Genomic DNA, 11220 nt, shown 5'->3' with positions numbered 1-11220 from the left:
TCTAAGTGCATTTCTAAAGTGTGCATTTTAAAAGGTGATTGTCTGTATAAAACATTTTCAGCATACATGAATAAGCACAGGGTTCTTCATGGTTTATGCCTTCTTTTGCCCAATAATCACAACATCAAATAACAGCATTTGAACACACTGCAATGCTGCCTTCAGGTTAAAAAACCCCAACAACCTGGGCCTTGGTCATCACTGCATTATGCCAAAGTCACTTCAATTAAAATTAATGGAATGCTACCAGAATAAAAGGGATTGTAACAAAGTAACCAGCCACAGCCATTATCTCTTACTGAAATTCAGCATGCAGGCATGAGTTTGTTATTAAACCATGATTATATGGTGTAGTAATATGGATGGTCTTTTCAAAAAGACTAAACATCATTCTGGAGATACATCTGTAATACAAAATACTTATACCCTGGTGATATGACAGTATAGCAACGAGCAAAGAACAGAGCCTAACAAAGGAATGCACACTTCAAGGAGTCAAAGTGAGGTTTCATATAAACAAGGGCAGAGAAAAAAAACCCCTACAACCCTGTGGTTAAGGAATCAGATGTTGTTAAGGCCTCCTTGGACCATTCTATTTTCATCAGGAAAGAGGAGATGAAAAATTATTCTCAGGGGAAAAAAATCAAGGACAAACACAATCTCAATATGAAAACAAGGCTGGCAAAAATCTCTGTGCCTTTGTCCTGCCAGCTCTGGTTTATGCCTCAGAAAAGTGGGCACATACATACAATATCATAAACTTCAGAACTGCACAGAGAAATATCAAGAGTGCAGCCTGAAAGTAGATTTGTTCATTACCAAGAGCTGCAGAATCATCCCTTATCGTTACTGGCACACATTTGTAACCTCCCCTCCCAATACTAAAAACTCCAGTCTTTGCAGACCTCTGCAGTCCAGGCACAATGAGGGAGAACTTTCTAATGGAGAACAGCACTGGAAACTGCAGTGTGAAAGACAAGAAGAAAACTAAGCTGTTCTTTAAAGGCCAGGCACTTACCAACATTAGGATGAACTCTGGCAGTATCAGGATGTAGTTTTAATCTATACCAAAGCCATTTTCACAGTGGCAATCTTGCTACCAGTGAAAGTGCATTTTACACAGTAATGACAGTTGTAAAGAACCAACAATCATTGTCTTTTAACTTCCACTGCAGAGCTCACAGGTAACACATGCGCATGCCAGCAGCCATTCAATTAACAACTCATGAAGCTGTACAGCTGCAACACACCTAACCTCTCATCCCAACATTAACCTTACAGTACAAATACTACCCAGTGAGCCCAGTTAGCAGTATCCAGTGGAAGACAAGACAGCAAAGGCATTAAGTTGGTGTTCTGTATCCAGCAGCCTGCACAAACATGTGCAGACTATGGCAAGGTCCCATCTATTAGCACCAGCATCTCTGGTTCAGAGCCATGCCTGTAATTTGAATCAATGTTTTAAAACAGGTTATGAGTTTTTAACTGTGCTCAGGTCAGAGTCCCTATTCTGTTACCACCAATTGACTTAATACTAAAAATCACTATGAAGGGGCTTAATAAATACACATACAACAGTGAAAGAGATTTCACTTGCAATGGAAAAAGAAACTACCTGCCCTGGAAGCAGGGTGGTGGTGTCAGGCCATGCTCTCCTCCCATCATCTTGCTGCACTTGGAGCTTGAACCACCAAGTGCAAGCTCAGGAAGGGTCTCATTTTTATTGCTGTCAGTTCCATTCACTGCAAACATATTCTGATTCACTTTTAAATATATTCTGTAATCCAAAATAAAAGGGCTTTACAAAACTGTAAATAAAGCAGATTGCAAAATATATCATGCTTAAACAAACTGACTCAGTGTTTTAGTTAGTGTACTGGGGTGAGTCCTCAATATCTGTATGTTTAGAAAGTGTGGCCCTCTATAATGCTTTTTCTTTTTCACATTAATATTTTCTTTTACTGCTCAATTGATACCACCCACACTTTCCATGAACTTACAAAGAGGGAGAGGATTGCAAATAAATGTAAAAAACCCTACAGTTAGCACTAAAATACTGTTATGATCATGTATTAAAAGATGGATTGAAAAGGTGAGTACTGGAACTGTAAAGCACTAAACAAAATAATGGCTCAAGCTTCACTAGGAAATACAAAACAGACTGGACTTCAATTCACATTAAAATAAGGCTTATTGTCAGCGTGAGAAAGAAAATACCCCATCTCTTGCCTCTTGTCAACTTGAAAAGCAAAGACAGCAGCAAAGGTTTCAGAGGAAAGCAAAAGCTCCTTAAAGAAAGTCATCCAGAAGAAAGCCACCAAAACTTCCCCAAAGCCTGAAACAAAACAAGTTCACACACCTCAACCAGGAAAATAGTGGGAAGAAATCCTACAGAACATGGTTCTTCTCTGAAATGATTCATCATTCTCTCCCTTAAACTGGTTATTTTTTATTCTCTGTTCCTAGACATCAGTTTCCTTCATAAATACCTCATCTTCATCACAACCAGAGGTTAATCCTCACTACCTCATCATTAGAATTGGATCCAAGAGATCATCATGCTAAGACCAAAGGAGCACTGTGGAGAAATGTGATCCAAGCTATTAACTCAGGGTTGTGCTGAGCAGCACAGTCCCATTTGACATAACCACAGGGACCTCCAGCATGAGGTCAGTTCATTTGGTATAGCTGTATATCAACTACAGTAAGTTCAAACTTCTACAGCAGTTGTTCCAACACTAAAGCTCAAGCTGTTTGGTGCTTTTCATTAACAGATGAAGGAATGTGTCCTACTGTAAAGCTTCTCTGAACCCTGTAAGTATGTGGTTAGGAACTTGGTGCTGTCATCTCAGAATAGATGGCTGAAATGTTCACAAAGAAACCAATTACATGATCAACTGGAGCTGTCTAATAACCTGCTGTGCTTTTTGCACATCAGTACACAAAACACTCTCCACTCTACAAACTGAGGCTGCATGAGCACCTAGAAGGTGAAAGCTTCTGTGAGTACAGAGGTGTTTACAAGAGCCCCTATCATTTTCAGACTGCCAAATACTAAAACACAGACAGAGAGAACACAAAGGGTTTGTAGGTGTCAAATGTTCTGCAAAACCTGCACCAGCTTTTGTGTTCAGGCCATCTTCTCTTAGTTTTATTAACTGTGACTGACAAACATGTAGCTATAGAAGGAAAAAACAACAGTAAAGCCTAAAAATGCTGCACAAAACCAAACAGGACAGAACCGAATTTTAGCTTCTACATAATTCTGTTTGGTAAATCCCAAGAATGCAGCAAGTATGAAACAAAACATAAGAATGACTTTGGGATTTAATATTAGTTTCCATTTTTTTCTGATTGTGCTTATATCAACATCACTGCTTATAATGCATAGATTACTTTCCATACCTGATCACAGACAGAAATACTCAGAATGTGAATTTAGGAGAGGCAATGGCCTTTCTTGTCCATGTTTTTGTTTAATAATTCAGGTATTTCAATCAACCTTGTGCTTTTTCAGAATAAAACTCTGCTGCTCTTAAGAAAAAGAAGGGTTATGCACCTTCTTTCTTACACAGGCAAAGTGAGCTCTAATTCATAATCATAATCACAGAGCTGATCCCAACGCTCATACAGCAGGAGAGTGCGGGCTGAGCTTTAATTCGGAGATGGAACAACACTGCCCCTTCCCAGCCAGAGGCAGGCAGGGGAAAAGCCCATTGTTCATGGAATCCAGAAAGACAGTCTGTGAAGGATGCACCATTCAGAAGCATTAGGGTACCAGAAGAAATCAAAGTGTGCAAAGTGGTAGAAGCAGAGAGAATTCGCCCCTTCACTGCAGTGTGCAGAAAGAAGCTACAGACTACAGTAGATTTCGTCTTTAAACCCACCCGGTAATTCCCACTACTCCTGATACAGTAGAAAATAGACAATTGTAGTTTAAACATAATGAAATCCTTATTTGCAAGCCAACAAAACTCTATCAAAGATAAGGGACAGGTGCATGTTTTATTATGTACCAGACTATCCTTAAAACTATTGTATTTCCTGAAAAACAAATCCCAAAGCCAAGCTCACAAACCTCTTTCTATTTTATGATGGTGTTGATGAGTTTACTTTATACTTCATTAATGTGACAAAACACCTGCAAGGTCTGTAATTCCAGACTCCTGGTGTGGAAGGCAAAGTTAAACTGCTTTAAAAATCAAGAAACATATAAAAGCTCAAGAACAATTGTTTCTCTTGACTACTTCAGTATTTGTGTCTCAGCAGTTCACAAGTCTGTCAGGGCCCCTTATGAAAAAGCTTTGATAAATATTGGCTTTTCACTATAAAGATGATATTTTACACAAAACATAATGAGAGTATATAGAAGCAGCTCTTTTTTTTGCATGAGGAGAGGGCAAAGACTCACTGTACTAAACAGAGATTTCTAAATTCCTAAAACCCAACATTTAAGAACACTGCCCACAAAACAACATAGTAAAAAACGGGGGGGGGGGGGGGGGGGGGGGGAAGGAGAGAAAGGGGAAGCAGAGAACTTTGGGATATTTGTCAATATCAATTTGGGATATTTAAGCCTATTTCTTAGAACACTGCTTGAGATTCCTTGAGGAATCTGGAAGAAAAAGAAACTGGAGAACTCAGAAGTGAGTCTCAAGTGACTGTCCCTGGTTAGTTTACAGAGCCAAGAAGCTGCTACCAGCATTTAAAGACAGTTAATTATTCATACTAAGGAGGAAATAATTTTAATGATTAATTGGAACCATTTCACACTTCTCCTCCCTAAGACACAGAGCAGCTGCACCTCCTCTGAGAACACAGAACAGAACAGGAGAAGAGTTTAAGAGAAAATGACTGAAAGTGGTAATGGGACCACCTGATTTTTATTTCAGACTTTTTGGTTAGTGAAAAGGAGAAGCCACTTCACTCTGATCCAGAAAGCAAGGCAGCAGCTCCTGCAGATCCTGAGCTTCAGTTGCTTCTACTAGACAGCACTCTCTTCATGCCATACTTAACCATCCAATGCCAAATGGGATCCACGTTTCCAATTCAACACCCAACATGATCACAGTTATCAAATGTTGTAAAACACCAGAGACATCTCAAAGGGGAACAAACAAACATTTTCCCAATGCAACAGCCCAGAACAACTCCAGATGCTGTGTCCTTGCACTTAAGAAACCCAAACTCCACAGATGCACACTAATCAAATTATAGTGGTTTTTTCCTCCTTCCAGTACAGTTCTCAGTTCTGGTTCCTACCACTTGACTGGGGTTTCCCCTTGTGATTGTTCTGTCTTCACATAAGCATCATACAGTTCTCTCAAACAGAACAACAGTTCCTCTAGGTTGTCTCCTGTCAATGCAGACAACGCAATGACCCGGTCATCTATGTGTTCTTTAAGGAGTGGCAGATTGATCCTGGACTCTGCAAGGTCAATCTTATTCCCAATAACAACACAAGGCCTCTCAGACAATCCTTTTTGATATTGTTCCAGTTCATATTTTAAGTCTTCCAGCTGAATCCATGGCTGAGACACAGAGAGATCCACCACATATAAGAGAAAGCGGCAGCGTTCAATATGCCTTAGGAAGGCCATCCCGAGACCCCTGTTTTGATGAGCACCTCTTATTAGGCCAGGGATGTCAGCAACTACAATGAGAGAAATTCCACAGTGAATCCAACATATCCAACAACAAGAACAAAAGATCAAACAAAAAGAAATCCCAAGCCAGTTCTTTACTGGCCAGTACAAGGACTCCTAGAATTACATCTCAATGCACAACACCTCACAATAACTTTAGCTGCTCTTATCTTTTAAAACACCTAAATTCAGTTCATTCCAGAGAAGAAAGAACACACATTGCTAGTTTGCTATTAAGGGCACATATAAGTGAATGTGAAATGGCTTTTCAGTATTGTTTTAAGTTCCTTAGAACCAACAAGAATTCTACAGAACTACTAAACTTACTTCTGCAGTACTGCAAAGAACAACCCCAGTGACACAAATTGCTATTAAGGTACACACAGTCTACTACAGTTCTGACCTGCTACTTGCTCATAGTCGTGATAGTGGACGATGCCAACGTGAGGGTTGAGGGTTGTGAAGGGATAGGCAGCCACTGCTGGCCTGGCACGGGAAATTGCTCTCAAGAGTGAAGATTTACCAGCATTGGGAAAGCCCACCTGGAACACAAACACTTATTAAAGCCACAGTTCTGGGCTAATCCTGATAAAAACCAACTGAAAGCTTCTACAGATGTGGCAAGGTTTTTCCAGGATGAACATAACATTAATTTTGCACACTTAGCTCTCAAAAGTGTCCTGGTTTTCATGTTTTGTTGTTCCTAAATCCTGATTTATGAATAAATACACTTTCTCATGAACATGTGAAAGATCCCCTTAACTCTCTCTATGCCATCTTAAGTATTTACTTTGTCCAGAACCAAGAGGGCTCTTTCACCCCAAAACAATGTTATGACACTTCATCCAGCTCTTCCCATCTTATCTGTGTTTTCTAATTCCTATTTATTATTTTCCACAAGAATTCAGAACTGGCTTTCTCCTTGACTCAGTTTGGCCTATAAGTAAGATACAAGTTTGGGATTTCACAGCTCTTCAGACTCAACATCAAAGAATTAAATTGAAACCTGGCCTTCCAGGTAGGAGGCAAGAATTTCCATGTGTCCAACCAGTCAGAGAATTACACATATTGATCCACCAATGCCAACTCTTTTCTTAGTCTCTAAATAAATTCACAAAATTCTGCTAGACCAGAGAGTTATTCTGCAGTTGTTGAACTGCTGTTATGCAGCAAAGCATCATTTTAACAGCTTTACCAGCTGGCCTTAAAACATTTACATGCTTAGATAGGAAAACTGCATAAACCCTAAATTGACTTTGTATTCATGTCTAAATAGTGTATTTTATTTCAGAGTATGCTAACCCTGGAACTAACAAAGTAAAACATGAAATATCTGTAAAGAGAAAACATCAGGATGAAACAGAAGAGGATTTGAAATTTATCACTTTTGGTTTAAAAAAAAACCAAACAAGAAAGCAGAAACTAATTTAGAAGAACTCTCTATACTGTGCTGTTACCTACAGAATCATCAGGCAAAGCCTCCTGCACACCAGCATCAAGTCTGTTAATCATTGATCAATCTCACACACTGCTTTCCTATATATAGTTTTGATTTGAGTAGAAGTAGGATGTCATCAAGGATCAAGAGAGTGACAGCTCTGCAAATCACTCTGGACACCCTTCTACCAAGCAACAGCAAGAAAGCACCAAGTTGCATCTCTAAACAAGCAAACCAAGTGACTTACAAAAACCTTATCAAACATTCTCTCTTCAGTCAGTCAAGTGTCATCCTACAACGGTAAGAAAGTTGAAGAACCAACAGCGACACTCACCAGTCCTGCATGAGCTGTTGTCTTTAGTTCCAGATGGAGGACCCTTTCCTGCCCTGGTTCTCCTGGAGTAAATGTTGTTGGAGCTCGGTTTTCATTGGAAAGAAAAAAGCGATTACCTTTCCCTCCAGCTCCTCCATAAGCTGCAACATACTCTTCTCCATGTTCAGTGAGGTCAGCCACAACTTTCCCATCCTCCTTAACCAGTGTACCTACAGGTACCTTAAAGAGAAGAGAGTTGCCAAGTGTTAAACTGAACTTGAAGTCTGCAGCAGAACTGTCTTCAGCAGATCCCTTATCAGCTGACTTCAGATTTGTTGAAAACCATCCCTTCATATTCTCAAGATGAGAAATACAGAAAGAGAAGCGGATTTCACAGGACACCTTCTGAACCCAAACAGCACTGGCGAGACATCTGCAGTCCATTCAAGTGTTAACTGAACCATAACCCTCTTTCTTTCAAGAAAGGAGAGAAAAGGAGCCTAAGCACAGTAGTGAGCTGAGAAACATACTGCTTCTCATAATCAAAACAGGCATGCTGGAGAAAAAAAGTATGAAAGAAAAATTCTGCTCCTGTTGAAGAAGTTCTGTGTTATGACTCCTTTCGGCATATGACCTACAGAAGTAGAGCAAATCAGGACAGTATCTGTTTTGGCCAGATGTATCTTTCAAAGGAGTCTTATTTTTACAAACACCTTTACAAGCAGCTTGATCTGCCTGTGTGCCAACCAGCCCTGTCTTAGCAGACACAGCACACACAGCTCCCTGCAAAAACACATGAGATTCTCTCACAATAACCTTGAAAACCAGCAATGTTAACACAAAGTTAACACAACAGCACGTGTTTAAACTTCATTTACTTACTTTAACATACAAATATGCACCGTTAGCTCCATAACAGTTTTTAATTCCTCCTCTCTCTCCATGGAAACCCTGATAGAAGGGGAGGACTGAAGAAAGCGATTTCATTTGCTGGTCAGCTGCAAAGCAAAATACACATATTTTAAACAGCAGAACAGGCACAGAAGAGCAACCTCTTGAATGTTCTTTCCCTTTAGAATATTGCATGAATGAATATCCTATTTACTGTCTCAACATATGAGTGAACTACTAATATTAATGAAAGTTATGATGAAGTTTAACTGGCTTTATTATTTGTTTATTAACCAGGCACTTTATTAAGTGGTCATTCAAAAAATCAACCATTGCAAAATGCTCTAAAATTCATGTTAGAGATTTTGCAGCAAGGCAGTGGCAGAAGCAGCTTTATCCATCTTAAAATTTGATCAGATCCCAGCTTTATTATAGCATAATCAGGCACCAACCACCAAAATGTCTGCAAAATAATTTGACTATTTCAAAATGCTTTCTAAGGCATTTATGTCCCTGTTACCACAGCTCAGGACAACGCTTAAAAACCAAAAACATCTTATACAGAAACACCCATTTTCACTTTGTTGACATTTACCATACCTGCAGGGTTGTTTTTGCTGGAGCAGTGGGGGTGTGTTAAGGGATAAGACAACACGAAACAAAACACATTTACTAAGTTTTACCTTTCAAAATGACGTGACCTCCATCACCTCCGTTTCCACCATCAGGACCTCCAAATATTTTTCTGGGTTCACTATAAAAAGAATGTCGTCCTCCTCCTCCTTGTCCTCCAACCACACGCACTTTCCGGTGATCCACAAAGTAGCGTGTCTGGAAGAGAAGTACAGTTTATCAGAGTCATCTCCTAAGAAGTTAATGTTCTGCATAACTCAGTAACATTCAGACCTGCTGTTCTGAGTCATGATGGGGGCCATTCAACAGTAAAAAAAAGCCCAAGAGAAACTGGAACTCTGCTGCTATTCACAGATCAATAGAGCATACTAAGAAAAAAGGATTTAAATTTTAAAGTATTTTTAAGAACCCCTTTAAAAGTACATGCCTGAGGCTATGCTGATATAACCAATGCAGCAGCTCAGATATCAGAGGTATAAAATTCACATTAAGGGAACTAACAACAGGGAAAGCATCCTGTTAATACAGTCATATAATGCTGACAAGTAGCTCAAGGAAGGGACCACACTATAAATAAAAATCACTCAGTAACTCATGAAAACAAGCAAAAATGTATACATGAACTTTTTACTTCTTTAAATTGAAGTGAAATTTGTGTAAGGGACATAGTGCATGTGTGGGAGGGATATTCTGACTGATTCACTGCTTTCTACACCAGGTTATGAAATTAAAGCAAGCTTAAATCTTGTAACAACCAAGAAAAGTATTAAAGACAAATAATAAAGAGCAACTGTAAACACAAGCAGAGGAAATCTTAATTTATGCCCAACTAGTTGCTAAGAATATATAAAGAGAATTCTATATCTTAGCGCTATTTCCAACATTAACTGAAGATTTGACTAATTACACTGCACTATGTTTCAGCTTTTCTGTCAGCAAAATAGGTTTGATGATACTGACCTATCCCCAGGAATCAGGCTGATATCCTCAATGGAAAACATTAGACAACTACATGCATATGGGCAGGTGAAATTGCTTACGATGGGGATGAAAAGAGATACTATGACCTTGACTGCGGTAACATCCAAATTCTGCCCATTACTAAGGGGCTTCATAATGAGAATGTGCAATAAGGGTCGTTTTAAATAGGCCAAAGAGTATTTGAGGGAGGAAAAATCGTCTTCATGTTATGAGACCAGGTAAGTACCTGAATAAAACCCCTTAACTATGGATAATCAGTTATACTGGGACGGGTGATGTCTTAAAAAGCCTTTTATAAAAGCATTTGGCACCACCACACGGCGAGACAGGAAACTCGTGCTTGAAATGGGAAGTGCAGAGGAAAAGCTTTACAAAACAAGATTTTCCATAGATGCTTAATTAGAAAACGAACACGAAGAGAAACATTCCGGGGCCTGCCGTGTCTCTGACATAAAGCGCTGCGTGTTTGGCACTGACTGCTATGCGTGAGGCACAGAAGAGTCTTTTAGCTTTAAAGCTGTGTCAGGCTTTCTGCTTCCCCGACCTGTGCACACACTGCAAACTAAACAACCGGCTCCCCTCAGGACTTACCAGTTTCCTCTCCGAAATGATTCGTTTTTGCCTCAGCCGCCTGTTCTTCGAGCACCTCACGCACGTTGTGGAGAAAGACACCGGCCGGCCTCCCGCCGGGAGCGGCACCGGGCTGAGGAGGAGGACTGGCTTCCACAGCGGCCGGCTGCCCAGCACGGCCCAGCACCGCGCCAGCATGGCTGGGATCCGGGACGGGACGGAACGGGACCGGACCGGACGGAACGGAAGAGAACGGGGCGGAACAGCTCCGGCAGCCGCAGGGACAGCCCTGAGGGCCCGCCCGCCGCTGAGGGCCCGGCCCGCCCCACGGCCGCACGCAGGCGCAGTAGAGCTGCTGTGGGGAGAGAACGGGAAGGCGCAGCCATGGCCGCTGACCGCTCCTCCGCCGCTTCCCCCCCACAGCCCTCGGCTTCCCTTCAGGCACCCGTGAGGTGAAAGCCTCCTCCCGCCGTGCTCCCACCGGCCACAGCGCTGCGAGGCCCGGGGTTGGGATCCCTTCCCTCCATGGGTGCCCTGCTCGCCGCCGTCTTACGGCGCTAGAAGTCGCTGTTGCCTCGGCGAGCCCGGAGCGGGCAGCGGCAGTAACGCGTGTGCAGGGGCCGCCCGTGGGGCTTGAGGAGTCCTCCGGCACCATCGGTCACCGAGGCACAGTGCCCCTGCTCCGGCCTGCCTGTGAGGTGAGCTGTGGAGTGACGGGGCAAGGGGAATGGCTTGAACCTGCCCGAGGG

The 11220-nt window shown here is 41.5% G+C and overlaps 1 protein-coding gene across 1 annotated transcript; it reads right to left on the bottom strand.

The window, feature by feature from the left end:
* Positions 1-4514: 4514 nt before the first annotated feature.
* On the bottom strand, positions 4515-10725 carry MTG2 (mitochondrial ribosome associated GTPase 2). Its single transcript, XM_013128460.3, has 6 exons — positions 10493-10725; positions 8971-9118; positions 8279-8394; positions 7418-7636; positions 6049-6187; positions 4515-5653 (listed from the first exon to the last, which is right to left on the bottom strand). The coding sequence occupies exons 1-6, from the start codon at positions 10667-10669 to the stop codon at positions 5259-5261; spliced, it is 1194 nt and encodes a 397-aa protein (XP_012983914.2). The 5' UTR covers positions 10670-10725; the 3' UTR covers positions 4515-5258.
* Positions 10726-11220: the final 495 nt, after the last annotated feature.

The sequence above is a fragment of the Melopsittacus undulatus genome, chromosome 10 (assembly GCF_012275295.1).
Source record: "Melopsittacus undulatus isolate bMelUnd1 chromosome 10, bMelUnd1.mat.Z, whole genome shotgun sequence".
In the NCBI taxonomy this organism is placed as follows: Eukaryota; Metazoa; Chordata; class Aves; order Psittaciformes; family Psittaculidae; genus Melopsittacus; species Melopsittacus undulatus.
Note: the sequence above shows the minus strand (reverse complement) of the source record. Positions and strands in the feature narration are given on the sequence as shown.